Source organism: Loxodonta africana, chromosome 5, assembly GCF_030014295.1.
Source record: "Loxodonta africana isolate mLoxAfr1 chromosome 5, mLoxAfr1.hap2, whole genome shotgun sequence".
Classification (NCBI taxonomy): Eukaryota; Metazoa; Chordata; class Mammalia; order Proboscidea; family Elephantidae; genus Loxodonta; species Loxodonta africana.
The window spans coordinates 620949-648269 of NC_087346.1; the positions used below are offsets into that span (position 1 = coordinate 620949).

A 27321-nucleotide genomic window follows, 5' to 3' on the forward strand; every position below is an offset into this window, starting at 1 on the left:
TCTAGTTTCTGTTTGTCAAAGGCTTCTCTAACATGTGAAACACAATCTTTAGAATTTTGGATAAAGACTGGTAATACTTCAGTAATTCAAGTTGAACAATGTTAGGGTTTGTGCAGGCAACATAAGGAAGGACCATAAGTCTCCCAGTAATTATTTCATAAGGGGTAAGCTTGTGAGATCCAAATGGTGTGGACCTCAGAGTTAAAAGAACTAAGGGAAGGACCTTAATGCAGGATAAATTTAAAGTTTCTCAAAGCTTTGCTATTTGGGTCTTTATTATTCCATTAGTTCTTTCTACTAGACTAGAAGACTGAGGGTAGTAGGGACAATGTAGTTTTTGATAAACAGGAAAAACTCAACAGTTCTTGGATGACCTGACCAGTGAAATGAATTCCCTGATCACTACAAAAAGTTTTTGGTGTTCCGCTGGTGAGTATGATGTTTTCAAGAAGTTTCTTTGCTACAAAGGCTGCAGTAGCATGATGGTGGGAAGGTTTCTACCCATTGTGAAAATCAACAGATCATTACTAATACAAATTTATAATCACTTGAGGGTGAAAGCTGAAAAAAATCTAGCTGCCATTCAAGCACAGGCCCAGAAGGCAAAGAATATTGTCCAGGTAGGACTTTAAGCTGTTTTCTGGGATTGTAGTGAGGGAAAATATAGAGCAATGGGTGGCAACATGTTTGGCAGCCTCAAAAAAATTTTCCCCACTAATATTTTTTTTAAGGTCTCAATCATTTTATCTTGTTCCATGTGAGAACCTTCATTTAAGGCTCATGTCATAGGAACACACAGGCAATAGGGTAAGACAGTTTTCTTATTAGGCCCAGTCCACAACTTAGTGGCAGGGTCTAGGTAGCAGCCTGTTTTTTCTCATGCCTTAATTTCATCTGTTTGGGCTAATTGTTGATGTTTCAAAAGTTTTTCTAAAGTTAATTCATGAAGGTTGGAGTTATCACTAGACATATTTGGGGAGTCCCTTTCTTTACTTATCATAAGTGCAGAAATAACGTGACAGGCATCTTGCAATATTATTACCTCTAATTTCTTCCGTTTGGAGTACTGTTTTTGGTTGGTGAGCTTGTATTTTATCACAGCAAATTTCAGAGGGGGCTAATAGAGCATATAGAAGGTCCACTACTAAAGCTCCATTTTTTCATGGCATTTCTGGGCAAGATAGAAATCCTCTTTGCTTCCATAATGTGACAAAATCGTATGCAATTCCAAGACCATACCTATTATCTTTAAAAATGCTAACAGATTTCCTGACGTGATTCTACAAGCTCTAATGAGGGGAAGTAATTTGGCTTGTTGGGCTGAAGTTGGCTTCAAGGAGAGCTTGACTTTCAAGGACTTCAGCAGAAGTTGTAAAAGCATATCTAGCTTGATAGTGAGGACTAGTAGGATTAGGTTTTAAATAGGAATCTTCCACAAACAAAACTAAATCAAGATGAGTTAACGGGGTCTCTTTTAAGTATTTCTGAGGGGTTTAAAGTTGCTTAGTCAAATCTAGACAATCATGTGTAGGATAGTTGTTCTGATTAGTTGTGGGAAGAAGAGTAGCTCAATTTAAACAGGCCATAGAGTGTAGTATAATGTTAGACACAGCCAGGAGGAGAACTTCATAGGAGGTAAGTCTGTGGGCAGAAAGCTACTGTGTCAAGACAGCATTAAGTAAGGCAGACAGAGAATGGGGGCACATAGACATCTAAAAAGCTTCCCAGCACCACATCTGCCATAGTTTCCACTAGTTTGACAGTAGCAGCCACAGCCCTAAGACAGGGAGGGTATCTCCTGGCTACAGGGACAACTGTAGGCTATAATGACCTATAGGTTATTGTTGTCCTCCACGTTTTTTAGTTAGTACACCTAAAGTGTTTCCACATATTTCGTGTACAAATAGGGAAAAATCTAGGTGGTAATTAGGAAAACCTAGAGCAGCTGTGTTCATTAAAGACCTTTTTAATTGAACTATTGGCTGTCAATCTTCTGGTGCAATTTGGAGTGAATTTGGCCAAGAACCTTTTAAATATTTGCATAAAGGTTGATCCGACAAAGAAAAATTGAGAATCCAAGTTTGACAATAGCTGCAGAGTCCTAGAACCCCCCATAGCTGTTTCCTTTTTTGGGTATAGGAAAGACAAGATAACTTATTTCCACTTAGGATCAGTAGAGATGCCTTCTGCAGAAATTAGGTGGACCAAATATTTAACAGAAGGCTGAGCCAACTGTAAGTTTTCTTTGGAAACCTATGTCTATCAACAGCCCAATGTTTTAATAAAGCTAAACTGTTGTCAATGCAGGCTTACTGGGAGGTTGAGCAAACTAGCAAATCATCAACGTATTGCAGCAAAGTAAATTTGTTTGTAAACTGTAGAGGCTGCAAATCCACATGCAAGATCTGAGAAAAATAGATGGGAGATTCAGTAAATCCTTGGAGCATTACAGTCCAGGTAAATTGATGATTTTCACAGATAAAACCAAGCAAATACTGACTTTCAGAATGCACAGAAATACTGAAAAAGGTGCTGCAAAGATCCACAATTATAAAATGAGTTGCATATGAATGGACATTGGAAAGCAATAAAAGAGGATTAGGAACTACTGGGAATCTAGGAATAACAATATGGTTGATTGCATGCAAATCTTGAACAAATATCCAGCCCCTATATATTTGGTTATTTAACTGGAAGAACAGGAGTATTACTAGGGTGGGTACAAGGGACAATTAAACCTTTAGAAAGGAAATATTATACAATGAGAGCTAGTCCTTCTTTTTCTTCTAATTTCAGTGGAAATTGGGGGATTTTGGGGAGAAGCTTAATCTACTTGAATTTTTATGGATTCAGCGGACAAAACTTGACCTACATATATGGATATGGTGGCCTAGAAGGTTTCAGGAACTAGAAAAAAGCGTAAGAAGGGAGAGGACTAAGCTGAGTTGAATTTTGGAAAGGCATGACAAGTGCTTACATATAGCAAATGACTTCTTCCTGAATATTGTCTAATTCAGAGCCTGTCTCTGTTGACTTAGGAATATTAGGCAGAGTCAATAATATTTCCCTCATTTCATTAAATTGTAAATGACAATTCCATCTGGATGAAAGATCTCTTCCCAATAGATTGACAAAAGTATCAGAATTAAGCAAAAAAAAAAAAGTGTAGATCTCCAATAGGATCAAGAGATATCAGAACAGGTTGGGAATAAGTCAACATTTGTTCCTAATTGGTGACCCCCAATACTTTTGAGATTTTAGTACTCCAAGCAGGGGCTTTTGTAAACAAATGGAATTAACAGCAGAGTGGCTCCTGTATCAATTAAAAAGTGGCAAGATCCTCTATTAATAATAAAGTAGTTTCTCCTTGCGAATTAAGAACCACCACAGGGAAAGTCCCTGTTTTGTCCCCAGAATCCCTTCATTCTGAATCAGATTGTAGGATTTTTTAAGAAGGGGGGCCCATGCCAGTCTTTTTTTTTTTTTTTTTAAGCTTATAGCATTCATTTTTCCAATGGCTAGGTTTTTATGATAGTGTCAAATACCCACCTTTGTTCCATTGAAAGGTTTAGCATTTTTCTTTTTACTAAAAGATTTTAATTGCTGCAACTGAAGGGCCATTGATTTATTAGCTTTAGAAACCTTTCAGCTTCAAGAGTGTGGGAAAACTTGTAAGCTAAGTTTGTTAGTTCGGCAATAGGAGCTGCCTCTCAGTCTAACTGGTGTCACTTTACTAAGGCTGAGATCTCAGGTTTAAGACCACATGTGAAAACAACATCAAAAGTGCCAGAGGCACCAAGCGCAGTCAAAGAGAGTCCAGAGTGTTCAGAAAACTTCTGGAGCAGCCCAAGTCTGATAACCATAAACACTTTCATCTTTATTTTGTATTTTTAGTACATTCAATTAGTGGAGGAAAGACCTTTGAGATAGCGTCTAGAAGTTTTTTACTCATGGCCCAAGAGTCTCCCAATAGTTCAGTGGCCGTTTTACCAATATTTAAGGCTAAACTGTCCTTGAGGTCTTTCTTTTCTGCTTGTTATAGTCATAATTGGGCTTCCCCTGGGCCAGTAATCATGTGAACAAGCTGACGTAAGCCAGGGATCCCAGGCTGGTAGGCTTCAACAAGTATTTTAAATTCTTCAGGAAATTTGTAGGGGTTCTCATGGAGTTTAGGAAAATCTTTCACAATGCTGCATAATTCTGAGCATGTCCATGGGACAAAAGTGATATGAGGGAAATCTTCAATATCACTGCTGGGGCGAATTTTAAAGAAATTTCATTCAAGGGTTTATTTGCTGTTTTTTTAAGGGAAAAAGGAAAGTTCAGATAAAAGGTTATGCGAAGTGTAGGAAGGCAAAGAAGGGTATAAAGAGGTAGCAGCCTGCATGGGGAGCAGAGAGGCGGGAGCTGAAATTTGACATTGTAATTCTTTATTCTGCTTAATTAATTTAGAGACAGTGTTCTGCAGGGAAGCAATTTTTCTGTCGTGATGTCTTTTAGAAGCCTGAATATACCTATCAAGATAGGCATCCCACTTGGACTTTTTAATCCAAGAGGTTTGGTTCTCTAATTTACTGCACAGAAAAGTTAACCCAGAGAGATCAAAAGAACCCCAAAGTAGCCACTGATTTTCCAAACTTTCTTGAGTGAGGTTATGCTAGACAGACAAGCACAGGCATGATAAGGGACCATAATGCTTGTTGATGTAGTTAGCAGGAGTCCCAGAAGGTGGCTCCAATTCTCCTTTAGACACAAGATTACCTATTTTATGATGACAGTTCTAGCAAAACAAATATTTACTTACAAGAACCAAAACAAATCCACAGTAAAGAGCTATCAATGCAAGGGAGCGAAGCTTGGATTCAAGAGATTTTTTACCTTAAACAATTCCCAACAATTTGTGGAGGCGGACAGCCCAGAGCAGCTCAGCAGTTACCATGCCTGTGTCTGTGACGATGCCTTCGGGACCATGAAATATAATGTACTTTTGAAATTCCATTGCTGACATCAGAAATGTCAAAAAAGAAAATCTTGTACTCTGTTAGGAGTGAAAGAAAAGGAGTTTTATTAAGGAATAATTCAGCTTGATCTGTGCAGCACTAGATAAAAATATAAAGCACTCCACCATTGAAGTGGAGAAGAGGGGCCTATATACATGGAGAACAAAGGAAAGGTAGGGGGTAATGATTGACTATAGATTAGTTCATTTTCAGCCTGAAGTCCTTTGAAATGTCAAGGTTAGCCACTTGGCCAGGAAGGAGTGAATCTTGGTGAGAGGTGCCATCTGGTCCAGTTACACATGATTGTAGTTGGCTACACATGAGTGTAGTCAATTTTTCTGGAAAAAAAATTGTCTACATTTTGACACAGTCTTTCCAAATGGTTTACATCCTGACATTTTGTTTCCTGGGATTGCATGTCGGCTCTATCATTCTTAAATCTGACACGAGTGCCTCCAGTTTGAATCTTTTCTGTTTATACATGCTTTTAAGTTTTAAAATGTAATCCATTAATATGGTTTTCAGATTGATATATAGTCCACATACCTATCTGACATTGATTTGTACAACCATAAATCTGGTTGTCTGACAGAAGGAAATAGTTCAATAAATATTTGCTGGTTTTAATTGAAATACAATTTTAGTACTCGTGCTTTGATAAGTTGGTGTAAATCAAACATATATTAAGCATCTGTAAGTTCTTGGCAACTCCTTTGTCCCTTGGTTTCACATTTGTACTTGTTTGGTTATCTTCCTATTTCTCCATCTTCCTGGGGACTAAGATCAGAAAAGCGTTACAAAAGAGGTGATATTTGAGCTAGCTTTGAAGACTGAGTTAAAGTTCACCAGATATGCAAGTGGAGAAAATGCATTTGACCTAGGAGGAGGAATAATAGATAGGCCAAGTTTCAGGATGACTGCTATTCCCACAAATCTCATTCATTCCAAGGAGCGAGTTATTCTAAGCCTGCGGTCGGCAGGCCAAATCCATTCCGTGGTCCACCTGTTTTTAAATACAGTGTTGTTAGAATAAGTCATGCTCATTTGTTTACATATTGTTTATGGCTACATTCTAGTTATATTGGCAGAGCTGTACAGTTTAACAAAAACAGTATGGCTGCAAAGCCTAAGATGTTTACTCTCCGACCTTTTACAGAAAACGTTTGTTAACCTTTGCTCTAGGGAGTCCCTTGGGAATAAGTAGCATTGTTCTATATCACATGTCTCTGATATATTAACCAAACTCATTGTGATAGGGTGGGAGTGCCACATGACATTGTTAACACATTATTGAGTTCTTATATTGTACATACAGAGTTGTATGTTTTCTTTTATTATCTCATTTAGTCCTCAAAACCCAATGCAGTATGGCCTGTTTCTATCTTTGTTTTATACCTGAGAAAATTGAGGCTTAGAGAGATTAAGGACATTTTTGGGATCAAACTTTCAAAACTCTTTAACTGCATCAGATTCCCTCTTAGGAGTGTTTTGAATGGAGCATTTAAACATACACACATACATACGTATTTGTGTGTATGTATGTAAGTATGAAAAAATTCATGCTGTACAAAAGCCACGGTTTGTAAGAGGAGGAGAATGAAAGACTCAGAAGATAAAGAACAATGCATTAAAAGTATAAGATGGTAGGTATCAAAAGTAAGCACAGCCTTGAATAAGCAGCAGCAGCAAAGAGAATCAGAAGCCCAGTAGAATGAAAGGAAGGAGGGAGGGAGATGTTGGTGGCTAGGAAGAGCAATAGAACTCCTTGCATGACGCTGGGGAGTGTTGAGATAACCCAGTTATCAGAGCTGTGTTAAATCCTGAATAATTTTCTAATTCCTCAGCTATTTCCTGATCTCCAATTTTGTTGTATTTGTTGATCCTTCTTTTGAAGCCCTTTTGATGACTTTTCTTAGGTTCTTGAGAGGAACAGCTTGCGTATAAACCTTTATTGACAGAAGTAATCTAAAGGAGATTTTGTGCTTTGCAACCAAAAGATCCTAACACATCAAACATATGTATGTAAAAGTATTGAGGCCTGTAGCATGGCCTACTGGGCAGTCAGTCACTAGTCTTATTTATTCTATATTCTGAATATATGGCAAATAATTTCTGCTTTCTATAGTTCCTCTATTATTATTCCTGAGTCCCTTGTCATTTCTTGTCTAGTCTTTTGAAATAGATTTTTAATTTTTCTCATGCGTGTTGATATTACCAAAGCCAATCCACTCTTCATATTTTCCTCAGAGATATGTTACTAAAATGCGTAAATGATCAGGTCTGATTCTTCTTAAAATCCTTCAACAGATCTTCAGTGCACACTGGATAAAGTCAGCCCCCTAATATTGCATAAAATAGGCTATTTCTTTCAAATTTCAACTTTTACTACTTTCCAGCAAGCTCAAACCACTTGCAGTTCTCACAAATAAGCCACACTCTTTGATATCTCCATGTATTTTGCATGTGCTGATCACTGCCTGTAATTAACACACTGACTTTTGTCAACCCACAACTGATTTGTCAAATGAGCTCCTTTATCCAGTATGACTTTTTAGTTGAAATGATGACTTCTTTGTGAAGACTTCCATGTCCCCTCATTTAACAAACATCTATGCAAGTGCTCTATGCTGGGCACTCAGTAGACCCTGGGGATGTAATGATAAACAAGACATGGACCTCACTCTCATAGGGACAAGTGATAAGGCAATTATAATATAAAGTGAACAATGCTGTGATAGGGGAAATGCATGGGTGAGGCAAGTGACCTAGAAGAATTTGGAAAAACTTTCTGGAGGAAGTGACATCTAAGCTGAGACCTAAAGGGTAAAATGAGTTAAGCAGGCTAAACAGCAAAAAGGTAGGTGGTGAACAGTGGAAAAGTAGAGGGGGGTGGTCCAGGTAGAAGAAAAGAAATGGTCTAACAGCAAGAGAGCCTGAAAAAAAAAAAAAGTGTGCCTGCATGAACAATTGGGGCTGGGAGCTATAGATAGGAAGAGGCAGGGACCAAATAATGAAGAGGCTTAGGCATTCATTTTTTCACCCCAAATTTATTGACACATGTGCCCATCATTATATTAGTGCTGGATTTATAATGGTGAGCAAGGTAGAAGCAGTGTTTTCCTTTACTGAGCTTAAATTTTAGCTAGGAAGACAAACCAAACCAGGTTAAACCCATTGCCATTGAATCCATGCTGACTCATAGCAGCCCTAGAGGACAGAGTAGAACTTAGAACTGCCCCCACAGGGTTTCCAAGGCTGTAAATCTTCACAGAAGCAGACTGCCACATCTTTCTCCCATAGAGCGGCTGGTGGGTTTGAACCACTGACCTTTCAGTTAGCAGCTGAGTGCTTAACCACTGCACCACTAGGGCTCCTGGAGGACAAATGGGTAACAACAATGAGGGATGATAAGTACCATGAGAAAAAAAAAAGAGAGAGGAACTAAGAATACATAGCTGGTACACCCAATCTAATTTAGAAAGCCTTAAGTATACATTTGTGGTCAAAATGATTATTTAGTTGAACCCTGAAGATTGAGTAGAATTAACACAGGGAACCAGAGGAAGAAGAGAGTTCTAGGCAAAGGGAATGGCATGTGAAAAGGCCTGGAGGTAAAGGAGTGGTATTTAGTTAAATGAAAGACATTAAGTAAGACTGGTTTGGGAGGGAGTAGCTGACACAGAAGAGGTAGATTGAGACCAGTAACTAATGGCTCTGTAAACTCCTGTAAATGCATGCTTCATTCTAAGGCATGGGAAGCCATTCCAGGGATGTTTTATGGTAGATACCTTTGCTTGAAATTTGATTCTAGTCTTGCACCATCCATGAAAATCAATTTTAGGTAAATTGTAGATTTAGATATGTTGGCAATCAATCAATCATCTAGAAGATCACTCAGGAGAATATCTTTATGTCCTGGAGATAAGCAAAGATTTCTCAACACAACTCAAAAAGCGCTAACTATAAAGATAAATGATATATTTGACTATACTAAAATTAAGAATTATATCCATTAAGCCCTGTTGGTGAGCAGCTAACCAAAAGGTTGGCAGTTCAAATCCACCAGCTGCTCCTTGAAAACCCTATGGGGCAGCTCTACTCTGTCCTACGGAGTCATTGTAAGTGAGAATCGACTTGACAGCAACGGATTTGTTTAGTTTTTTTTTTTCTTTTTGGAAGAGGTCAAAGGGAACTCAAAGTGGGAGATCATATTTGCAACACATATAACTGACAAAAGGCTCATATTCACAATATATAAAAAGCATCTATAAATCAACAGGAAAAATGCTGACGATGCAATAGAAAAATGAGCAAGAAGTTAAACAGGGATTTCACCAAACAGAATATTCAGAAGGCCAATGATCACAGGAAAACACGTTTAAACCAGGGAAATACAGATTTCCACTGTTCTTGCCAAAGTTCAGTAGTTGTTCTTGAATAAAAACACTTCTCAGGTTTTCATATGACAGAACCCTGAAATGATTGTTTTTGACATTTTTTTCAGTTTTATTATTGCTTTTTGGGTACAGGATCTTCTGCGTTCCTCATTCAGCCATTCCAGAAGTCATTATCCCCATTTTAAAGGTGGGGAAATCAAGGCTGGAGAGGCTATGTATGTTGTCCAAGCTCATACAGCCAGGCAGTGGTGCAGCCAAAGTCAAGTTTAGGCAGCCGTCACCGACAGAATCTTTATCTGCTTAGGATAACATGGAATCTATTCTCCCCAGCGCTTCAGTCATTTTGGGCAATAAAAGACAATTAGAGGCATGAATTCATTTCCATCAAATCGTTTGGAAATTATTCCATATGTTTTTTCACAGATGAAAATATCCCATAGTATTTTTCCTGCCGCTTCCTGCTTCTTTTTCGGAAGGAGAGTAGAGAATCAGTCAGTGTGCAACATTTCATACCCAATGAGATAAAAACTATGATAAACAGAAAGTGGCTAGTTTTTGTTTTGTTTGCTTTTTTACTACGTGAACTCCTCCAAGTTGAGAACATCTTGGAGTATATTTAGTTCATCTACTAACAGTTTAAGAAGTCCTGGTGGCACAGTGGTTAAGCGCTCAGCTGCTAACCAAAAGGTCAGTGGCTCAAACCCATCAGCCACTCCATGGGAGAAAGACGTGGCAGCCTGCTTCCTTAAAGATGATAGCCTTGGAACCCTTTTGGATAGTTCTCCCCTGCCCTAGAGGGTCGCTATGAATTGGAATCAACTTGATGGTAATGGGTACTAACAATCTACTGCAATTTTGAAATATCCTGAAATTGAAAATGAAGTACGTGTTTAAAAATTAACAACAGTTTGGATTATTTTTGTAATTCAGTTTCAAGTGCTCTTTTTATGACCATACGACTAATCCAAACATAGAAATAAACATAGGTATTAATACTAAATTACATTTTTCTCTGTGGTTTGAAATGATAGTTCCATACTCCTATGTCTGCAGTTTCTTTTGCAGTAGGTATCTCCACTGTTAGCAGAGGAGAGTATAGTTACCTGAAGCAAACACTGAACTCTGTTGTGTCCAGAATGACGCTTATGGAAGAGAAGGACTCTGTGGTGATTATCTCCGTTGCAGATGTATGTATGAAAACTAAGTACCTCTCCTTAATCCTGACCTATACTCTCCAAATCCTCAGTAGTAATCACTGCACTATTTCAAAAAGTATTTTTTAAATTTGGAAAGCAATTCATAGATGCTTTTTTGGATAGCAGACAATATACTTAATACTTGCTTGACATCATTGAGAAAAAGAATTAAATATTTAAATCTAAAAAGAACATAGAATGGTTTACTGTGGAGAAATAGGATTGCTAAATTTAGTTTGTATTTAATATAGGAGCCTTGAATACTATATGGCTAGAAAAATTATATTTACAAAAAGAATGTTAAAACTGATACTGTAGTAATAAAACCTACCCAGCCCAATAAAATGTTGGTACACAAATCAAGAGATGATTCATTAAGTGTTAGTACTTGTCATTTTTTTGAGGGACTTCTATGTCTGAGGTACTGTGGAAGATTTTTATATATACATTATTTATAATCTACATTACATCCGATAAGGTAGGTATTATTGTCCGGATTTTATAGATAAGAAGCTGAAGCTAAAAGAAAGTAACTTGCCCAGTAATTAATGGAATCAGGTTCAAATCCAGGCCTTTGGATGGCTCCAAAGCCTTCAATCTTGCCTCCAATGCCATGTAAAATTATAAAGTACTATACAAATATTAGCACTAGAGGGCTTTTTGGAGGGAAGCTTGACAACATACATCAAATTTTAGATGTTATGTCATATTCTTTGTTTCAGAAATCCCAATTCTGGGAATTTAGCCTAAGGAGATAATCAGGCAAGTATGGAAGTTCAGAACACAGACTCTGAATCTAGATTGTCATGGGTCACGTGCCAACTTCTTCATTTCCTGGCTTGTGAACTTGAGCAAGTTACTTAACTTCTCCGTGTCTCACTTTCCTTATCTGTAAAATACTAATGATAATATTATCTATGTCATAGGCTTGTTCGAGGATTAAATTAGCTACTGTATTTAAAGTATTTAGGGTGAATAGTAAGTGTATAATAGCAAGGGTTCAATAAGTAATTATTTCAAGGATGTTCAGTGCACTATTGCTTTGTAAAAGCACAATGTTGGAAACAACCGAAATATCTATCAATAAGAGCCCAATTAAATACTTTATTATATATCTCTATAATACAATACTCTGTAGCCTTTGAAAGAATACCTATATTCACTGATATAAAAGGATGTCCATATCACATTGTTGAGTGAAAAAAAGTTGCAAAACATCACCTTTAACCTAATATTATCTATGTAAAATGAGAAATGGAAGGAAGGAGGGAGGCAGGGAAGAAAGGAAAGAAGAAAGGATAGAAAGAAGGAAGATCTTCTCTCTCTCTCTAAATTAAAAAAAAGAGCAAACCTTGGAATGATGGTTTCTAAAATAAAAATAATGCTTATCTCTGGGTGCTGGGAGTTGGAGGAATCTTTGTTTTTCTTTCTTTCTTCTTTTCTCTATTATTTTGATATTCTATAATAAATATGTATTTGAAAAAGATAAGCAATAGGAGAACTAATAGGAATATATAACACTGAACAATTGTTTTCCCATGATTTAATTTGTTAAAATTGGAAGCATACACATAATCTCTAAAATCTGCTGTCACATTTCCTTACGTTACATATTATATACTTATGTAGTCACATTTTTGCTACTGACACACGTTTGCCTGAAATTTTTGGATCAGTAAGAAAATATTGGAGGACAAATTTAAAAATGGAATATAGAATGTTTAAGAAGTGTAATTTTATTGCTGTGCTTAAAATACATTAAAACATGCTTCAGTGTGTATCAGCTAATGATTTAGTTTATGGTTATCTTAAGAAACTTGGTTATGATAATAGACTTATCTACATCATGACTGATGTTTTTAAACCAACAGCCTGACTATATGCATTCAGAGTTGCCTTTAAGAGTACTCACATTTGATAGTGAAACTGTCATTGCTGAAAATCTTTTCAGAATTTTATATTGGAAACGCTTATAGGTCCTGAATGTCATCAGTTACATAAAAAAAAAAATCATTCTGATGGTAAATTGTCAAAGCTACTTACAAATGAATCTGGCATCTAATCTAGCACATTTGCTCAAGAGTCAATACTCAAAGTTTGTTGACTGAAGAAAATTTGGTAGTCAAGCTGAGTAACATTAAAAAAAAAATGTGATGCAATTTTGAAGTAATCTTATTATCATGTGATGTTCATAAAATAAAGACTTTTCAAAAAGAGTTGTTCTTTAAAATAAGGCAACCAAGAAATATTTTTAAGGTAAAACTTTTTAAGATACATAAATTTTGTGTTTTTAAAAATTTTTTTATGTATTTTTTTAAATGTAAATAATGTATAGTAATATTTCATATCCTGACAAAGGAAGAAGAATGAAGTATTTACTATATGCAAGTCAGATTGTTTTTTAACACATAGCTATTTTAAATTCTTTCATGAAAAATGAAAACACTAGAAACTATTAAGACATAATAGCATTCCATACATAAATTAGAATTACATGTAGCAAAAATGTACTAGTAAAACTACCAGGCATGTTTAGTTGAGTAAAGTATTTTTTTCTTATTTTTAGAGTAATGAAGACTATTTAAATTCTGTTGTTAACATGATTAAAAAGAAGTAAGTACTGTCTGATAAGTTTTAAAATTAGCTGTTCTTTCATCTTCTTAGCCTAATTTTTCTATCCAATTGGATTATTATTTTATTATTGATCATATTCTTTTTAATGAATATAGCTGTGCAAAAAGAACCCGTAGTTCTTTCCAAGCTGTGATCAAGTATAGCTTAAAAAAAAAAAAAAGCTTAGATGTTCCCCAAATTCATATTAGAAACCTTTTTTTCTCATGTTATAATTGTTATAATAGCTATCCTCTACAAAATACATTGCCTCTGAGAGATGCCTACTAAATTATTTAAAAATTTTTCTTCTGTTCCTTAACTGTATGAAGTTACTTTCCCACTTCTGTTCCCATTCTCTCTTTGCTCAGTATAGCCCAGAGAGGTGGGATGCAAGCACATACTGATGAGTCAATATGAAATTATATATCAAATAAGATGCTGTGGATTCATATGGAACATGCTGAGTTTTCCAGATACTTTTTTCAAACATACATAATGGACCCAGCCTTCTATGTTCAAGAGGGTGATACTAATTGTAAAAAATAAATCACGGCAAGGAGGCAGTGTTATCCAAGCGGTATGGCCAGGCAGTCTGAGAACAGATACAGGAGAAAGTATTTAATTCTACCTGTAGATGTCGTGAAGGGCTTTCTGGAAAAGCAATGTTTCAGCTGTGCCTAAAGTTCTAAGTAGTAATTCGCCAGGCAGACAAGAGGAGAAAGGACATGCCAGGCAAACAGAATTGCTTGGGAAGGCAGAGAGGCAAAAAGGGGGGTGTAGTGGGTTGAATGGTGGCCCTCCAAAAGATATGACCATGTCCTAATTCCCAGAACCTGGAAATGTTACCTCACTTAGAAAATGGGTCTTTGTAGATGCCTTGAGATAAGATCATTCTGTATTATCAGGGTGTGCCCTGAATCAATGGCCAAAACCAAAAACCAAACCAGTTGTATCAACCTGATTCCAACTCATAGTGACCACACGTATTACAGAGTAGAACTACCCTCCATAGAGTTTCCAGTGACAGATTTTTAGGAAGTAGATCCAAAAAATCCCCTTCCCAGGAGCCTCTGGGTAAATTCAAATGACAACCTTCCAGTTAGTAGTCAAGTTCTTAACCGTTTGTGCCACCCAGGGACTCCTAATCCAGTGATAACTGTCCTATGAGAGACACAGTGTCCTCATAAGAGAGATTTGACAAACGGAAGAGGAAAAGGTGATGAGACCATGGGCAGAGATGGCAGTGATGTAGCCACAGTAAAGGAATGCCAACCGCTACCAGAGGCTGGAAGAGGCAAAGAACAGAATCCTCCTCTATGACAGCAGAAATTAGCATGACCCTGCCAGAAGCTAGCTGGCATGGGAGCCTGGGAATGTGGTTTGGAGACTCCCAGCCCCTGGCAATAATAGCAGAAGTGTGAGAATGTGGGCTAAGAGCAAACAGGCAATCAGCAGAGAAAGGATCCAGTTACCCTGCTTGAACATGTGGTCAGTCTCAGTATTACATACAGTTAGACAACCAAGTATTTTGTGCCTTAACGGGTTTTTTTTGTTATGATGCAAATGAAATACACTAACTATAGGAATTCTGGCCCTACCCCCCCACAAAAAAAATGAACCCGAATCTAATCAAGCATGTAAAGCTAAACTCCAGTTTACAGGGTATACAGGGAAAAGAAGAAGCAATTTGAAGCAAACCACCTGAATGTGGGACATTCTATAGGACAACTGATCCAATTTCTTTAATAAGACAAAAGAAAAAGGTGACTGGTCTAGATAATAAGTTTAAAAGGGAAGTAAGAGATAATACAACTAATTACAATTAATGGATCTTGTTTGGATCCTCATTTGAACCCTCCCCTCCTGATATGTATTTTTTAGACACTTGGGGAATTTGAATATCGACTGAGTATTATGTAACTAAGGAGAGTCCCTGGGTGGTACAAATGGTTAAGCACTCAGCTACTAACTGAAAGTTTGGCAGTTCGAATCCACCCAGAGGAGCCTAGGGAAAAAGTCCTGGTGGTCTGCTTCTGAAAGATTATAGCCATTGAAAACCTGTATGGAGCACATTTCTGCTCTGACACACATGGGGTCACCACGAGTCAAAACGACTGGATGGCAACTGTTTTGTTTTTTGGTTTTTTTTTTTTAATGTGATTAATTGTTTTTAGTTTTATAAGGTGTGATAATGACACTGTGGTTATCTAAATAATGGCTTTTTATGATACACTAAAGTATTTAAGGGTGAAATGATACAATATCTAGAATTTGTTTTAAAATATTTCTGAAAAAATCTGAGCCACATGATGAAACAAGTGTGGCAAGAATGAATGGCTGTCGAAATCAGGGATTTGGAGTTTGTTGCATTTCTACTTTTATGCATGTTTGGTAATTTTCATAATAAAAATTTAAATTTGTAGACTGCTTTTTCAATAGCTTAACTGAGAAAAAAGTCAAAATATGCTAACTTAAGTAAAAAATAGTGTTTAAGGAGGTTTTGAGATGGGAGAAACCTAAGTATTTTTAGTAGTGGTTAAGAGCTCAGCTGCTAACCAAAAGGTGGGCGGTTCTAACCCACCAGCCAGTCCTTGGAAACCCGACGGGACAGTTCTCCTCTACCCTATAGGGTCTCTGTGAGTTGTCACTGACTTGTGGCAACGGGCTAGGGCTTGGCTAGTAGAGAGAAGCAGCCCTGGTACTGCAGTGGGTAAATGTTCACCTGCTAATCGAAAGGTTAACAGTTCAAAACCACCAGCCACTCACTGGAAACCCCACGGGGCAGTTCCCCTCTGTTCTGTAGGGTTGCTATGAGTCAGAATTGACCTTATGGCAATGGGTTTGCGTGTTTGTTTCAGTAGAGAGGGAAGAAGCTAATGGAACAAGGTCCACGAGGGAATTGGATGCAAGGTACAGAGAGCTCTTTAAAGTGTTAAAAAGCAAAAATGTCACGTCGAGGACTAAAGTGCGTCTGACCCCAAGCCATGATGCCTTCAATCATATCATGCATGTGAAAACTGGAAAATGAATAAGGAAGACCGAAGAGGAATTGATGCATTTGAATTATGGCGTTGGTGAAGAATGTTGAATATACAATGGACTGCCAGAAAAATAAACAAATTTGTCTTGGAAGAAGTACAGCCAGAATGCTCCTTAGAGGACTGCAAGGCTTCATCTCACTCACTTTGGACATTTTATCAGGAAGGACCAGTCCCTGGTGGAGGACATTATGCTTGGTAAAGTAGAGTGTCATCGAAAAAAAGGAAGACCCTCGATGAGATGGATTGACACAGTGGCTGCAACAATGGGCTCAAACATTAGCAAATATTATAAGGATGGCACAGGACCAGGCAGTGTTTCCTTCAGCTGTACATAGGGTCACTACGAGTCAGAACTGAACAAGATTACAGAAAAGATATAAGAACCAGTGAAAGAGTAGTAGAATTGATTTGTTCAGGGAACGAAAATAAAATGAATGAGTCCCCTCAAGGGTTTCTTTTTTCTCTGTGAAGTAGACAAGATCATATGCTGAGAATGAGGGATTTATTGGCAGTAAAGAAACTTGAGGACAGTCATGAGGGCTTGTAGTGGGTGATAAATGTGAAGCAAGGGGGTTTGGCCAAGATGAAATAAAACACTGTATATAAGTCTAATCTTTTCCCCCCAAAAGATTCCCCAGAAAAAGTTGCATTATATTGAGTCCTTAAAATCTTGTCATATGCCAGGTACTTTATGCTGAGTACTACTATTTGGGGGAAGATACATTAGCCTGAAATGACCTCAATCTATGCTACTTCAGTATCCTTATAGAAGATTCTTAACAGAATCAGTTAAAAAGAAGGCAGAGGTTTCCAAATGATTCCTGGGGATATAATCTAATAATGAAAAGCCTTTTGAAGATTACGTTAAAAAATATATAATATGTGGCAATCACAAGTAAAAATAAGAATTCCTTAATGTATGAAAGGAAACCCTGGTGGTGTAGTGATTAAGTGCTATGGCTGCTAACCAAAAGGTCATCAGTTCGAACGCACCTGGCACTCCTTGGAAACTCTACGGGGCAGTTCTACCCTGCCCTACAGGGTCAATTGCAGTGGGTTTTTTTTTTTTTTTTTGTCTGAGGAGTTAACTTTGCCCTGTTTTCTACCCTAGAGGGTTTGTTACATTTCCTGTATAAGCGGTAAACAAGGATGGTTTGATACTTTTTGCCTGGCCCTGGACTGCAGCCTTCCCTGTGACTGGGATGTACTTTGTAGGGACTGGTTAATAGACCATGCAAATGCAGTTACTATGGACTCTCTAAATGAGGTGACTACTGTGGAAATGAAACGCCTGTGGACTACAGAGAGAGGATCGGTCAGCTTGTGACCCTCTGGAGGGCATCCCTTGAAATCAACAGGGAGTTGTGTACATAAGCAGCCAGCCCCACAGAGGTTTAGCAGGCAGAAAGAAACAGGAAGAGAAGGAGAAGGAAGAAAAGAGAAGAAAGCAGCACCAGCAGAGAGAGAGAGAGAGAGAAGGCAAGGAGCTTCTTAAAACAGCTGTAACATAACATAGCCTGCCCTCTGGGGGCTGAGAGGAGCCTGCCCCTCTGGGGGCTGAGAGGAGCCTGCCCCTCTGGGGGCTGAGAGGAGCCTGCCCCTCTGGGGGCTGAGAGGAGCCTGCCCCTCTGGGGGCTGAGAGGAGCCTGCCCCTCAGGGGGCTGAGAGGAGCCTGCCCCTCAGGGGGCTGAGAGGAGCCTGCCCCTCTGGGGGCTGAGAGGAGCCTGCCCCTCAGGGGGCTGAGAGGAGCCTGCCCCTCTGGGGGCTGAGAGGAGCCTGCCCCTCAGGGGGCTGAGAGGAGCCTGCCCCTCTGGGGGCTGAGAGGAGCCTGCCCCTCTGGGGGCTGAGAGGAGCCTGCCCCTCTGGGGGCTGAGAGGAGCCTGCCCCTCAGGGGGCTGAGAGGAGCCTGCCCCTCAGGGGGCTGAGAGGAGCCTGCCCCTCTGGGGGCTGAGAGGAGCCTGCCCCTCTGGGGGCTGAGAGGAGCCTGCCCCTCTGGGGGCTGAGAGGAGCCTGCCCCTCTGGGGGCTGAGAGGAGCCTGCCCCTCTGGGGGCTGAGAGGAGCCTGCCCCTCTGGGGGCTGAGAGGAGCCTGCCCCTCTGGGGGCTGAGAGGAGCCTGCCCCTCAGGGGGCTGAGAGGAGCCTGCCCCTCTGGGGGCTGAGAGGAGCCTGCCCCTCTGGGGGCTGAGAGGAGCCTGCCCCTCTGGGGCCTGGCTGAGAGAAGGCCTGCATGGTCCAGAGGAGCTGAGAGAGCTGCCCTGCACATAAGAAGGGACACTGCCTGCATGCTTCCTGATCCTGATCCCTGAGTTGTACCCCGTTATTTCCTTAATAAACCATTTTATTGTAAGTACAGTTCAAGAGTTCTGTGAGAAGTTGTAGCAAATTAACCAAACCCACATGGGGGTGGAAGCGTGCTAAGGAGAGGGCGAGTGGCTAGTGTCAGAGATGGAGTGGTGCAGCAGCTTGGAGAAACCTGGGATATATTTGCCTCATAGGAATTGGCTTTGAAATTATTCGTACCATAACTGTATATGAAAAAAAAACTATATATAATTATGTACTTCATGTAAGTCTGTGTAGCTGTAAAGGACATCTGATGGCACAGCGGTTAAAGTGCTCAGCTGATAACCAAAAGGTCGACAGTTTGAAACCACTAGCACTCTGTAGGAGAAAGATGTGGCAGTCTGCTTCTGTAAACATTTACAGCCTGGAAACTCTATGGGGCAGTTCTACTCTGTCCAGTTGGGTTGTTATGAGTCAGAATTGACTCCACAGCACTGGGTTTGGTTTTTTGGTATATAGTTATAAGGTTTCTATTCTTATGTGGTTATAAAGTAAAATTATTAATTTGTAACAGCAGCCAGCCTATGGTTACAGTATTTTCTCCAGTTATTGGCAACTAGCAGTTCTGGTATAATTATCTCAAGGACTCTTGGTGCTACCCATAACCTAACAAGTTAGAAAATTTTAGAGTCCTAGATAGGAGTCAATACCGAGGATTCCAAGAGCCTTGCATAAGACAGACTAAATAAAACGGAGACTAGAGTCTTTGTCTCCATCAGTAATGAGAAATTATACCATCAAGGTAGAAATTACTTGTCACTTGACCTTTGGTGCTTTTGGACTTTAAATGAATTTGTCTAGAAGATAAATTTACTTATTAACCTCTGTAATCCAGACATTTTGATGACTGTATACACTGCAACTTGATGTTATTTTCACTGGCACCTGCTATTCTAAAGAGCTATACAAAGTCTTATGGCTTAAAGTTTTGCAATTTCACTTTTAAAAATATAAACATTCTCTTCCTAGTTTTTACCCAAAAGCAAAACTCCCCATTCTTTTCTTTCTTACCAGTATTTTCTACTCCGCAAAAAAATATTAGAATTAGTTTAAAAAACAAACAAACAACTTTTCATTTGCTAGAGGGAGCATCTTTTCATACCCTGGCGCCTTGTCATACCTCTTCCTGAGTTTGGATCAGCTTCGACGACATGTTTAACTTTGCGAGTTCAGTGCTGTGATCTATCTCTGGGAGTTCCTTTGATGTGAAGTTTTTGCCAGCGTCACTTCCTATGGGACATCCTTTTGTCACAACCCCTTTCCTCGTTTATGCCGCTAAGCCAACTTGCACTGAGCGCGTGGGGCGCGTATCCAGAGCCTCTTGAACAGCCGCTTGTCAGCATTCCCGTGGACAGCCACTTGCAAGCACTTCCAGTCTCACTTCGAGCATTAGCACTTTCAGCTGTTGTTTCATCCCTTTTGATTATCCATTTTTATAAAATGGTGCATGGGTTTGTTTGTCACTGGGAGACAAGAAGGCAACACAACTCCACGCTTCGCTGTCTGTGGGTGAAGTGAATAACAGACGCGCAGTTAGCAATCACCAACAGACATTGGAAGATGTGCCGTCATTAGTCACCGATCGTGATGACGTGTTATTTATAGACTCGAGAACTAGCAGTGAAGTTTGTACTTTACGTAGTTATTCACAGTGGATTTGCCACAGTGACTAAAATTTAAACACTGTCGTTGTGGGACTGGTGCTATTTCAATCACGGTAACTAAAATTCGTGCGTATGGAATCATGCAGAGAAGATGGCCTGTGTTGCACAGAATTAAGATCGTGCATGTTTATCTCTTACGTCCTGCTTTTTCACCTAATAGTATAAAGCAAATATTTTCTTGAGACTTTAACATTTTAATGAATAATGCAATACTGAAATTTAAATTCCCTTTAAAGTTATATTATTTTTCTCTAAAGGAAGGCGTTTAAAATGGTGTACCTAGTCTCTCATCCTGTACCATGAAGGTACAGGAGATTTATATTCAACCTTATGAACAGTATTTTATGTATTGTAATGATGTCCTCTTGGTCTATAATTAATAACTGCTAAAAATAAAAATGTTAAAGTATATGTAGTTTTCCAGTGACTGTGGACAAGTGTCAGACTTAATCTTGTTTGCTAAGGTAGCCCATATTCAGGAGCCACACTGATATTTAGTAGGACTCTTACTAAACTCAAAATTATGCATTTAAAAATGACCTAATGTTCTTGTTCTCTTGCAGTTAGTTACTATATCATCATAACCCATTAGCTCCATTACCTTGGACCTGTCAGAGTGCATATCTAATTATGAACTTTCAAAAAATTCAGAGTACCTATAATTTTTATGAGAGGAAATTAATAACATATTTTAGTGTTTTTATTTGCCTGTCTTTAATTCATAAAAGAAATACTTTGGTGAAAAAGTATTAGTTTTATGATGTTGATATTATGTATTAGCATGTAAAATAATTCAAATCAAAACATTTTATGGACACGGATAAGAGAATTCTTTTAAAGGATTTCTATTACTTTGGTAAATCAAATAGTCAATTATAAGCCTCTGTTTACCTTCTGTTTATAGATTCAAAAGGCAAGTGATGTCTGGATCCTTAGAGGTCATTTCAATACCAACCTTTTTTTATCCCAACGTGCTAAATGCCCAGCAAACAACTGAGGCATCACAACATATCACGAGGTATGACATATTAGAAAATAATATCCTTAAATAAACTTCATCTGAGGAAATATTGGAATTGGCATCTAATAGACACTATTTCAAATACAGTAGTGTGCTGAAGCCAGCTCCTGCTGGCTTATAAGGGCTCGTTGTGTGCTTTGCTTCCCAACTCTGCCTTCAGTGACGTCAAGTTCATTGCCTGAAATTGGCCATGGTAGGAAGATTTGCACCATGGAATTGGGCAAAAGTTATAAATCAGGGTTTCACCCTCACCTCGGAGAGCCAGCTGTTAAACATTGACCAGCACACCACTGATTATCTATATTCACATGTACACAGACAATAGTTAACAAAGGCATAATGAAAGAAAAAACAAAAACTCCTGGGATTATAAATCATTACACCTGTATTCTAGCCCCAGCTTTGCAGTTTGCTGGTCGTCATAAGCCAATAACTTAGTCTTTTTTTTTTTTTTTTCCTTAGCTTTCCCAACTTTCCAGTGTTTATAATAAAATCTATATTACATATCTGGAAAAGTCCTTGTGAGAATAAAATATGATAGTATTTATGAAAGAACTGAAGAACTAAAAGCTCTATACACATACAAAGAATTATTGTGAATGTAATAATTTGGTTCCTCAGAATACTCTGAGAAAGACGGTCAGAATTCAGGAAAAAAGGTCTTACCCCAGAAAACCTTCTAGCTTTGTTTTGCTTTTAAATGATGAATGGTATGTCAGAATCTAGAGCTCTCCTAAAGAAGTTTGGTTTTGTTTTTAATTAATGGCCCCACATTTTACCGTTCTTTGCATCATGAGCTGTGAGTCATCCAAGATTTTGCTTTCTCCTTTGGCCCTTTACACGTCTATCATCAATCCTTTTTTTTTTCTTTTTTTTTGGTGGGGGTGGTGGTGAGAATTAGGTCATATATTTGGGGTTGTTGTTGTTGGTTTCCATCAAGTTGATTCCAACTCATAGCAACCCCATGTGACAGAGTAGAAAGGCCCCATAGGGGTTTTTGTTGTTGTTGAGAATATACACAGCAATACATACACCAATTCAACAGTTTCTACGTGTACCATTTAGTGACATTGATTATATTCTTTGAGTTGTGCAACCATTCTCACCCTCCTTTTCCAAGTTGTTCCTCCCCAGTTAAATAAACTCACTGCCCCCTACGATTCCTATCTAATCTTTTCAGTTGCTGTTGTCAATTTGATCCCATACAGATGGTTCTCAGAAGGGCATAATGTTCAAGGCAGACATTTTTTTTTACTAGTTAAGCTAAACTATTGTTTGATTTTAAGAAGACTTCAGGGGATATTTTTGGTTTAAGGCTTAAAAATTATCTCAGGGCAATAGTTTCAGGGGTTCATCCAACCTTCATGGCTCCAGGAAGTCTGGAGTCCATGAGATTTGAAATTCTGTTCTGCATTTTACCCCTTTTGATCAGAATTCTTCTATGGAATCTTTGATAAAAATGCTTAGTAATGGTAGCTGGGCACCATCTAGTTCTTCCCGTCTCATGACTAAGGAAGTAGTTGTTCCTGGAGGCTATTAGCCACACATTCCATATCTTCCTCCTGTTCCTGACTTTCTTTATTCCTCTGTTGTTCCAGGAGAATAGTGACCAATTGTGCCTTGGACGGCTACTTGCAAGCTTTTAAAACCCCAGGCACTACGCAGCGAGCTAAGAGGTAGAGCAGAAGCACACTAAACATGTTATTAGGCCAGTTAACTGGGATGTGTCATGACCATTCCACGGTCTTGGACTTAGTTCAAGCCTTCTACATTACAGATTTACTTGTTCTCCCTAATTCTAGCCTTTCAAGCCAACTCAAAAGCAACCAACAACAATAGTCCTAGGCTAGCCTAGCCTCTCCTCCTCCTGTCCATAGTATAGCCAGAATAATCTTTTTTCATATGAGATCAAGTCCAAAGTTCCCCACGTGTCCTAAAAGACCATCCATGATAGACTGGACTGTAAGACATAAAATGATACTTGGGTAAAGTGTGCCTCTTAGCTCAAGTAGATACATGAGACTAAGTGGGCAGCTCCTGTCCAGAGGCAAGATGAGAAGGTGAGAAGGCAGAAAGGAAGAGGAGCTGGTTGAATGATCATGTGGGTGGAAAGGAGGAATGTGATGTCACATTATAGGGAGAGCAACTAGGGCCACAGAACAATATGTGTGTAAATTTTTGTGTGAGAAACTAACGAACTGCAAGCTTTCACTTAAAGCACAATAAAAGAAAAGCAAACAAACAAAAAAGACCCTTCATGATCCGGTATCTGCCAGCCTTGCCATCATGTTCCCTACGGCTTTTTCAATCAGCTCTCTGTGCTCTAAATCTAAAGTGGCAGGCCCTTTCCTATGTGTTGTGTCTTTGCAGGTACTGTCCCCTGCATCGAATGTCCTGATTCCTTCTGCTCCCCCTCCCAGCTTATTATATCTGATGCCTTTGTGTGGATTCCTACTCATAGTGACCCTATAGGACAGAGTAGAACTGCCTCATAGAGTTGCCAAGGAGCACCTGGTAGATTCAAACTGCAGACCTTTTGATTAGCAGCCGTAGCACTTAACTACCATACCATCAGGGTTTCCCCAGCTTACTATAAGATGGTCATTATTGTTAATATCTTACGGTTCTAATTATTTTTCTGTCTTTCCATACTAGACTGTGAGGCCCAGTTGGGCAAGCACTGCATTGTGTATTGATTGCTCTTTGTATCCTCAGGACCTGGCCCAGTATCTAGCTTAGTATTGAATCAGAAAAAAAGTTTATATTTTCATTTGAATAAGGCCTAAAATCAGGAAGAATACTAAGTTCATTATATAGATTAAAATTTGATTAACTTACATGTAAAATAGATTACGTTTACCTTTGTTTAGCAACGGCAGATTCTGTCCACTGAATAAAGATAAACTTTTTCTGTAAAACTTTTTAGTATAAACATACCGATTCTACTTAATGTAGATAGTGCTTTGTGTTAGTAAACTGTAAGAAAAAGTTCATGTTTTTAACTACTGAAATATGCTTAAAAATTAAAAAAAAATTAAATGACAGAAATTTTAACAGATTTTATTGTTTATCTTTAGTCGGCAAGTCAAACAAGTATTGGATTTTTGTTTTTTGATGCTCTATGCCAAACCTAAGGCCAGGTATTACTTACAGGTAAGACCTTGGTGCATATAATTTAAACTAAAGGTGTTCTGTTCTTCTTCGCTCTCTTTATTCCCTTATTTGTCATTGTATTCCTCTACCTTACTTTGTACTTAGAATATAAAAAGTATTCATTCTATTAAAATGCCAAAGAATGCTTAAAATTGAGTATATATTAAGCCACAAAGAAAATCTCAGATTAGAAAAAAATAAGAGTTGTACTGCCTACATTTCTCTGCCCACAAGTTTATAGATTCAACAAGTATCTTAAGCACTTAATTTACGTCAGACATTGTGTTAAGTTCTGGAGTAACACTGGAGAAAAAGATAGATAAGGCACCTTTTTTTATAAGTTTACATTCTGGTTACTGGGACAGTAACAAAAATTAATAAATGTTGGTAGATTGGTATTAATGCTATTGTCATGGATTGAATTTTTCCCTTCAAAAATGTGTGTATCAATTTGGCTAGGCCATGATTCCCAGTGTTGTGTGGTTGTTCTCCATTTTGTGAGTGAAATTGTATGTTAAAGAGTTCCCATCAACTCTTTTTCAAGAAACTTAGCTTAGAAGATGACCTTCAGACCACCAAGAGATAAATGGAGAGACTACACACAGTAAAAGGGCCAGAGTGAGCTTTGAATTAATTTACTGGAGGACAAAGACTCCTGCAAATGTGGGGATTATGGCTAGGGGCTGGGATGTAAATGCCATAAATTCTAACAAGGTAGCCCCCTACCTTGTAACTGTGAGAGAATAAATTTCTCTTTGTTAAAGCCATCCACTCGTGGTATTTCTGTTATAGCACCACTAATTAACACAAAGGTCGGCCTCTTTTTCACTTACCCTCGACTTTACCAAGCATGATGTTCTTCTTCAGAGGCTGGTCCTTCCTGATAACACGTCAACAGTACATGAGACGAAGTCTCACCATCCTCGCTTTTAAGGAGATTATGGCTGTACTTCTTCCAAGACAGATTTGTTTGTTCTTCTAGCCAAGACCATACATTCAATATCCTCTGTGAAATGAACTAAAAATAAAAATATTGTCTCCTAAAAACATTCTCAGTGTATTTACAATATTTTTGTAGTTCAAGCTAATATAACTTATTCAGTGGAAGCACTGAAGATACTAATGTCTTTTTCTTTTTTTTTTTTCAGCTCGAAGATGATATCATAGCTAAATATATGTACTTTACAAAAATAACAAATTTTGTACATAATATCACTATAAATAATTGGTTTTACATTGAATTTTCAATTCTTGGATTCATAGGTAAGCAATGAATTTCTTTTATTAGATCAAGCTTTTTAGCACACGGTAGCCTTAAAAAGTTCTCAAGAATTTATCAAAGAGTTTGTTACTAACTAGAAAAAAATGACATGATTTCTGTAAAGATACTATTATTTTAACAGTAAAATAGATTCAAGTATCAGAATTTCAGATAATGTATTTTCTTAAACCAAAAAAATTTTCTAGATAGTGTATATAAATTAGAAGACTGGCATATATGCAAATAAATTATAAAAACATAAAATAATTATTAAATGCTTACTCTGAGTTGGGCACATGTTAGCTCAGCGACTAGGAAGTACTTTTCCCTATTTTACTGGAAGAATATTGAGAGTCGGAGAACTAAAGTTGTAGAGAAAGGAATTTAACTTAAGACTATTAAACTCTTAAGTTATTGCCATTAAGACGATTTTGATTCATGGCGACCCCACGTTTGTCACAGTAGAACTGCTCCTAGGGTTTTCAATGGCTCTAATCTTTCTGAAGTAGATTGCCAGACCTTTCTTCTAAGGTGCCTCCGGGTGCATTTGAACCACCAGCCTTCAGGTTAGTAGTCAAGCACTTAACTACTTGCGCCAACCACAGACTCTTTAAAGTACTTGCAAATTCCAGCATGTCAAAGCTGACATTCTTTTTTTTTTTTAATGCTTTAGATGAAAGTTTACAGAGTGACTTAGTTTCTCATTAAACAATTAATATACATACTGTTTTGTGACATTGGTTGCCAACCCTACGACATGTTAACACTCCACTTCTCAACCTTGGGTTCCCCATTACCATCTTTCCTGTCCTCTCCTGCCTGCTCGTCCTTGCCCCTGAGCTGGTGTGACCATTTAGTCTCGTTCCAAGCTGACATTCTTAAAAAATATAAAAAATAATGATATGAATTTACCCATCACAGGAATGTTCCTAAACCTGTGTCCATAATATGGTTCTTTAAAGTAATTATTCCACTGGCTTTCTTTACTCCTCCTTCTATTCTCCCTTCCATCTTTTTTTCCCTTTTTCTTTTCTTCTTTGGACCTGAAGGCAGTACAATGAATTACCTTACTCCTCATTTCCTAGTGCTTTGCCCATTGAAGCAGCAGTCAAGAAATCAGTCAACGTATTGCATTGGGCAAATCTGCTATAAAAGACCTCTTTAAAGTGTTAAAAAATAAAGATGTGACTTTGAGGACTAAGGTGCACCTGACCCAAGCCATGGTGTTTTCAATTGCCTCATATGCATATGAAAGCTGGACAATGAATAAGGATGACTGAAGAAGAATTGATGCCTTTGAATTATGTTGTCAGTGAAAAATATTGAATATACCATGGACTGCCAGAAGAATGAACAAATCTGTTTTGGAAGAAGTACAGCCGGAATGCACTGTTTATCTCAAGGATAAATGCTCCATTTAGCCTAGGGGTTGGCAAACTTTTTCTGTAAAATGCCAGATAGTATTTTAGGCTTTAAGGTCCATATATATGGCCTCTGTCACAACTACTTGCCTTTGTAGTGGTTAAATGCTACGGCTGCTAACCAAAAGGTCAGCAGTTCATATCCACTGGATGCTTTTTGGAAACTCCATGGGGCAGTTCTACTCTGTCCTGTAGGGTCGCTGTGAGTTAG

At 38.3% G+C, this 27321-nt stretch overlaps 1 protein-coding gene and 1 long non-coding RNA gene across 9 annotated transcripts in view; one reads left to right on the top strand and one right to left on the bottom strand.

The window, feature by feature from the left end:
- The window catches only part of MGAT4D (MGAT4 family member D), a 72248-nt gene that overhangs the window by 34251 nt on the left and 10676 nt on the right, over window positions 1-27321 (top strand). For 6 of the 8 annotated variants that reach the window (XR_002785860.2, XM_023548705.2, XM_064285298.1 and 3 more), the window contains 5 exons: window positions 10451-10584; window positions 13160-13206; window positions 21159-21272; window positions 24353-24428; window positions 25577-25691. Coding sequence is in view for 7 of the 8 variants with exons in the window: in XM_023548705.2 (XP_023404473.1) it covers window positions 10451-10584; window positions 13160-13206; window positions 21159-21272; window positions 24353-24428; window positions 25577-25691 (486 nt within the window). In the remaining variant the exon portion in view is untranslated. The remainder of the gene's footprint in view (window positions 1-10450; window positions 10585-13159; window positions 13207-21158; window positions 21273-24352; window positions 24429-25576; window positions 25692-27321) is intronic. The other 2 variants (XM_023548704.2, XM_023548706.2) reach the window with 2 other exon arrangements.
- On the bottom strand, window positions 3843-25928 carry LOC111750807 (uncharacterized). The gene is made up of 3 exons (XR_002785862.2): window positions 25262-25928; window positions 19711-20093; window positions 3843-5038 (listed from the first exon to the last, which is right to left on the bottom strand). It is a non-coding gene; the product is annotated as an uncharacterized LOC111750807 (long non-coding RNA).